This window comes from Amia ocellicauda, chromosome 5 (assembly GCF_036373705.1).
Source record: "Amia ocellicauda isolate fAmiCal2 chromosome 5, fAmiCal2.hap1, whole genome shotgun sequence".
Taxonomy (NCBI): Eukaryota; Metazoa; Chordata; class Actinopteri; order Amiiformes; family Amiidae; genus Amia; species Amia ocellicauda.
This window is the reverse complement of record NC_089854.1, coordinates 19777265-19783886: the sequence shown is the minus strand read 5'-3', so window position 1 is coordinate 19783886 and position 6622 is coordinate 19777265. Positions and strand designations below refer to the sequence as shown.

Sequence of the window (6622 nt, the reverse complement as noted above, 5' to 3'; positions counted from 1 at the left end):
TTTTCAGAGGTTGCATGGGATGGGGGCCACAGTAGAAAATGAACCACCGATGAAAACGAAATATGTGAAAAATCATACCTTTTAATTTCCTATACATTTCTATTAGGGAACATTTATGAACTTTAATTGTTGTTTTATTATTTCCCCCAAAATTACATGTGCAATTTGTAACAGATTTGTTTCAGAAAGTGTAATAATATAGTTCAGAAAAGGGGTGGTTGAAAGTTGGCTTTGGGAGGCCGAAACATCCTTGAGGGCCGCATTTGGCTCCCGGACTGCACTTTGGGAACCCCTGCTGTAGAACATTAAATTTATTCTCAGTTATTTAATAGAATTTAATAAAACCTTTCAACAGACAGTTTGTACACTGGTTCTTAATTTAATTATGATTTTTGTTAGCTGTGGTGTCAATGTCACCAGTGTACACCGGAGCATTATTAATAAATTACATTTTGTCAGTGTCAAAAACAAAAACGTAGCAAACTGTTTGATATGTAAAACAAAACGATTTGTGGTTATGAATCGAGTTATGAGTAGTTCAGTAACAAAAGTAGTCAATACATTGTGATTTTGCACATTTTGTTGCCCTTAGTATGGTACTATCCATAGTTAGTCCGTAGCGGGAGCAGCACTTAGTCCCATACTTATCTCCTGTAGAGGCACCAGCAATGATTTGGGGGTTCGTTGCAATGGAGACGTTTTTTAATCTCCAACTGGGGACGAACTTCACCTCCCCCATCGTTGCAATGGGGATTAAATTTGCGCACTAGTTTAGTACGGAGCTGCTAACCACGGGATCATCTTTCAGTTCGTTGCAATTGACCCAATATGATTATAATTCCTCAAACGATTTGCGACCTCTGTGTCCACTAATATTTTTAATTGGCTGTGATACGCAGTCTGGTCTGAACGACAGCTGTCCACATCGTTTATGGCAGTGGTTCCCGGTCCTGGAGCACCCCTTATTCTGAAGGGATTTGTTATAAATAAATAAATAAATAAATACTTAATTGAACCCTTAATTGAAGTAACAATATGATTCGATTTGACCTTTTTCATTGTGTAATAAAAGAGTTGGTGCTTTAATAAGTTATTTATAGAATACTATACTTAAGATAAACCAATACTGTTTAAAATAGTTAAAAGATTAATTCATTAAAATAATAAAGTGAAAACGTATGGGTAATCTTACTATTAAAACTACAAACCCCGGGATCCTAGAGGCGTCTCGCACATGCGCTGTGCAGTACTTCCAGTGGCGTTTGGCTTGACGTCACTGCGCCCTAATGTTTAAGTGCGTCCATTGCGCGCATCCAGCTCAGTCCGTAGCAGCAGCGTCGTTGGATAAGGATAGGGTAGTGTTGCTGTTATTATCATCGTAGTACAGGAATAGCTTTAGCCACTAAGGTCCGCTGAGGAAGATGGTCGATAAGATGGATATGTCCTTGGACGACATCATTAAACAGAACCGGCAGCGGGGCGGAGGAGCAGGAGGGCCCCGTGGCGGGCGAGGCCGGGGCCGTGGAGGCTCGGGCGGGGGACGGGGCGCCGGGGCCGGCCGGCTCGGAGGTGCAGGAGGAGGTGGAGGCGGCTTTGGTGGCCGCGGCGGAGCGTCGGGCCCTATGCGGTCTCGGCAGAACCTGAGCCGGGGCAGAAGCAGACCAACGCCGTACAGCAGGGTAGGAGAAAGAAAGATGATGGGGAGAGAGGAGAGAAAAGGAGGAGAGAAAATCGTGGCACCCGAAAATGCCCGGGTCTGCGGAGCTCTTGCGCTGTATTACCCTGTAGCTATCTCGGTGTGTAACCCCGGAGTATCTCTGGAGTCTGCGCCATCGAGTGGCGGTAGTAATTGGGCAGTGTTCAAATTACCTCTTTTTTTTTCCCCTGTAAGGGGGAGATAATCTAGTGCTTAGTTTCTTTTCCCCGACCTGTTTAACCTCCCGTTTGATTTTTGTTTTTAATCTGAGAGCGGGCGTGTGGGCCACGGCGCCATCTTGAAACCCTGGGCTGCTAAACAAGTGCCCGGGCTAAACAAAGCGCCCCCCGCAGAAGCTTTGGGTGTAAAGTGCACCAGTCAGCCCACACAGGGAGGTCTTCCCAACCGCGAAGAGGGCCGCTGCTGTCGGCGCGGAGAGCTACCCGGCCGAGCAATGAATGAATGAGTCCGGCTCTTTTGTCTGCAGGAGCCCGGGAGGAAACCACATGCTCCGCATTTTTTCACTGCTTCAAACGGAGCGCCAGCATGCCTAAACGGGGATGAAGGAGCCACCATAATGAACTTTTAAAGTGAGCCAGGCAATTTGAAACCAATTAATCCCCCAAAAAGAGTGAGTTCGAACGGAGGGCCCCGGTGGTGGAGTTTCTATAAAACAAAATGGCGCCGCCACAAAATGGACGCTCTCTCTCTCAGCCGACCGCACGGGTTTCCAGACCTTCCACACGAAGCTGGTGAAGACGGATCTGCTCGGCGCCAGATGAGTGATCATTACCGCCAATACGAACTGTATAACCCCCAGACCGCGGCGCTTAACGCAACACCCGTGAGAAATAAACTTTAAAGGCGGAGAGAGGGCGGGCGGACAAGGCCGGTGGCTCTTGAGGCTGTGGCGGATTGTGCGGTCCGGAGAGAGGGAGGCCATCGACGAGGGACCTGGTTGTATTAGAGCGGTGGATTCAGCGGCTGCTGCACCGTCCACCGTGGCTGCGACCCAGCAGGGAGAGACTCGTCGAGGGGAGGCCTGCCCCCCGGGTGCCCTGGCTGCGGCAGCGGGCTTTCCCGGCAGCGGACCCGGCTCTGGCGAGCAGGGTTGCGGGGGATCCGTTTCTAGAGCGGGAGGGCGGATTGGCGAGGGGCGGCGAATGGGTAGGCCTCGGCTGGCAGTGCGCCCCTCAGAGTCGGGTGCTACTTTTAGTTCTTTCCCCTCAGTTTTCTCTCAAGTCAACTATTTACAATCTATTGTATCAATGTCTGCCACTGTATTGTGTGAATTACTCGATATTTACTATTTATACCGCAGTCTCAGACCAGATTAGCGCTAGTCTCAATGCTGTTAAACCCGGCTGGGGCTAATCTGGGCCTGTGAAAGTACACGCGTGTCCACTTAATGTGATTGATTATACTGTTTTAGTCACCATATATGACGGTTAAAAGCTTTTAGATTTTTTTTTTTTTGTAATGGCTGCATAGTAGAAGGCTTCCTTACCAGGAATGGCAAAGGATGTCTTGGGGGGGTGGTATAACTTAAAGGGGTGAAGTTCTTTCTAATTTAGACTGCTTCTGTAGTTGCATGTTAAATTTAGTCCATGTCAGATGCTAGACAGACCAAAGGAAATGAGATCACCCCTCTGTAACAAGTCTTGAATGGTGGGGTAGATTGTGGAGGCTGTGCAAGGTGGACTGACTGCCCCTGCCCCTGGACCCTGTACTCTTGGACCGGGGAGGGGGCCCGCCGGACCTGGTGCCTGGCTCAGGCCTGTGCTGTCCTCGTGTCAGACAGGCGAGTGGACAGTCAGCAGGTGCGTTCTCTTTGCTCTCTTGCAGCCCAAGCAGCTTCCAGACAAGTGGCAACACGACCTGTTCGACAGTGGCTTCGGTGCCAGCGGGGGCGGTGGCGGTGGTGGTGGTGCTGGCGTGGAGACTGGCGGGAAGCTCCTGGTCTCCAACCTTGATTTTGGGGTCTCCGATGCAGACATCCAGGTAAGGCTTTTATTAAAAAAAAAAAAAAATCTCTTGCACCGTGCTCTCGCCAGCAGTCCCGACTGTAGCCGTGTTGGCGTTTCAATCCCTGCAGGTTTTTTTTTTTTTGGCCTGTTGAGCCCAGTGGGTAGATGGGTTTAGCCCTGTTGGGTGTAGGGGGTGGAGATGCCAGGGCAGTTCACACTCCTGTTCTCATGGCAGCCATGCACACCCGGGGCACTGGTGTGCTGTGAAGTGTAGTTTTGTTGGCCCCGTGTCATATGGAGGCTTGGCACATGGTACTTGAAGGCTAATGTTTAGTTTCAGCTGCAGGTTCTGACCGCATTAGTGTAGGACCCCCCTGTCTGCTGGGGGCTTCCTCCCCCAGAGGGCATTCCAGTGGACAGGTGTCCTGGTACTGAAACGGATCTGTGGGAACATGAGCACACACCTGCTCCCAGCCCTCTGATAGCCAGGCCAGCTGTAGTGTCTCCAGGCCTGTAGCTGGCCCTCAGTGCTGATTCTGCTCTTCCTGCAGGGGGCTTCACTGTAGGCTCATGAGGGTCTTTCCAGCTAGATGTGGGTTGGTCAGGGGTCTCGCCTGGGGCAGGAGTGAGGGTTTTGTGGGATCTTGTCGTGGGTTGGAGGCTCGCTCTCTGGCCAGTTCTCATCGGGCGTGTCTGTCGCAGGAGCTGTTCGCGGAGTTCGGCACGCTGAAGAAGGCAGCAGTGCACTACGACAGGTCGGGCCGCAGCCTCGGCACTGCGGACGTGCACTTCGAGAGGAAGGCCGACGCACTCAAGGCCATGAAACAGTACAACGGAGTCCCACTGGACGGTGAGTTGGGGGGTTGGCTGGGGGTTCCCTAGGACTGTGGCATTCCAACCACTGATTTGTATATTAGGTGATTTTTAGTCATGGGCACAGTTCCCATTTCTCCATCCGTTTACAGTATTTGTTCTACTGCAGTCTATTGGCCAGTTCCCTGTACAGGTCCTAACGTGTGCTTGTGAACACTGGCCTGTTGACTGCAGATCCCCCAGCACTGAATGCAGGGCTCCGCTGTAATCCAGCTCCTTGTGCTTTGAAAACCTTTCTTGCCGTCAATAACCCTGTCCCCGTCTCCCTGGTGTTGCAGGCCGGCCCATGAACATCCAGCTCGTCACATCTCAGATTGACACACAGAGACGGCCCCCCATCCAGAGGTGAGTAGCAACTTGGACCCCTGATCCGCAAGGCTGCTGCACCCCCACGCTGGGGCTTTGGGCCGGTCCAAAAGTGCACTAGTGACTTCTCTAGTTCACCTTGGGCCGCAGGAGGACGGCCCGTTCCCCTGCGCTCAGTCCAGCCCGAGCACAGGTTCTGACTTCCTGCTGTGTACGGCATTGTGGCTAATCTCTCTCTCTCTCTCTCTCTCTCTCTCTCTCTCTCCACAGTCTGAGCCGAGGTGGTGGGGGCATGAACAGGAGCCGGGTAGGCACCCTTGGCGGGGGCAGCTTCGGTGGGATGCCCCGGCGGGGGGCCCGAGGTGGTGGTGGTGGTGGCGGCGGCAGCAGGGGCCGAGGGAGGGGTGGCAGGAACACCAGTAAACAGCAGCTGTCAGCCGAGGAGCTGGATGCACAGCTGGATGCCTACAACGCCCGGGTGAGTGCGGCGTTGCTGCGGTGCCCAGTGCTCATAGACCCCTGTCCCTTAAGAGGCACTTATTACCCAGCTTGTGGCTTAAATTACTTTCCTCCACTGGGGGGAGAAGTGGTGGGACTTCATGTGAAAAGTCTGAGGAGACATTTTTATTTATTTTTCCTCTCTTTCCAGATGGACACCAGCTAAGATGACTGAAGTCCCGCCGCATCAAATCGTTTTTCATTTTTTTTTTCCCTCTTGCCTGGGGAGGGATTGTGCACCATTGCCGCAGTGGACATGTTGGGGAGGGGGGGCTTTTACACTTAGTCTCATTTTGGAATAGGTTTTAAACATTTCTTTTAATGTTTTTTTTTTTTTTTTTTTTTTTTTTCTTTTTTTGTACTGAAACTTTGGGGGGGGGGGGAGTTAAGAGTTGCCTGTGGCTGCAGGGTTTTTAAAGGGGGCTGTGGGAGGGGGGGTTGCGGTGTGTAGTTGCTTGGATACCTGGGCCCCCTCCCCCTCTCCCTCCCCTTGGATCATTGTAATAAACCTGCAGTGTATATTAACCTCACACCCTGTGTCTGCCTGCTTTTTCTTGTGCTGTCTTGGAGGTCCACTGTCCCGGGGTCCTGCAGCCGGGCCCAGGGAGGCAGCTACCTGACTCGTCCAATGTCTGTAAACTGCCCGGAGCCCAGCCAGGCTGGAGTCTCGCTGACCTGATGCACATCAGTGTTTTTGTTAAATCCTTTTTGCGTCTGCTGTTGCAACTTTTTAATGTTCATTAAATGGTTTTATTTTAATGTTGAAACTTCCAGATGTGCACTGGATTCATTTTCATGAAATGGTTGACTGCTGTATTGTTGGCTTGTAAAAGATTAATATTCCAGACCAAAAACTGTGGAATCTCCTCCCTAGCAGAGGAAAGCTGTTACTTTTATACAAATGAGTCACGTGATTTGCAGTGCCAATGTGTAGTGACTGTCAGCTGGTAATGTTTTAAAGGAGTGATCAGTGAAACGATTTCCTGTCTGAGGAGGGTATGTGGATCATGTGCTACAACCTCTGCAAAAAATCTTTTACCTCTTAAAATGTAGAGAGATGGGGAAGATTCGGTGTGGGTGGTGCTTGTCTCTTGCTCTGAGAAGACATTGATGGGCTGCAAGGAAGCTGGTTACTGACCCAAACCCCTGGTCAGCAGCTCTGCCTCTGATTATGCAGCTGCAGCGGGTATCTACTGATTGAGACGTTTACAGCCAGGCTGTGTTGAAACCCTGCTGGTGTGGTCCTGGACACGGCCGCCTGGTGGGCTCGTCCTGTGCGATC

General features: G+C 51.1%; 1 protein-coding gene across 1 annotated transcript; it reads left to right on the top strand.

The window, feature by feature from the left end:
- The first annotated feature begins 1315 nt into the window (after positions 1-1315).
- alyref (Aly/REF export factor) lies at positions 1316-6111 on the top strand. The gene is made up of 6 exons (XM_066704177.1): positions 1316-1679; positions 3542-3697; positions 4366-4513; positions 4815-4881; positions 5113-5320; positions 5492-6111. Exons 1-6 carry the CDS (start codon positions 1422-1424, stop codon positions 5504-5506), a joined length of 852 nt encoding a protein of 283 aa, XP_066560274.1. The 5' UTR covers positions 1316-1421; the 3' UTR covers positions 5507-6111.
- The last annotated feature ends 511 nt before the right edge of the window (positions 6112-6622 follow it).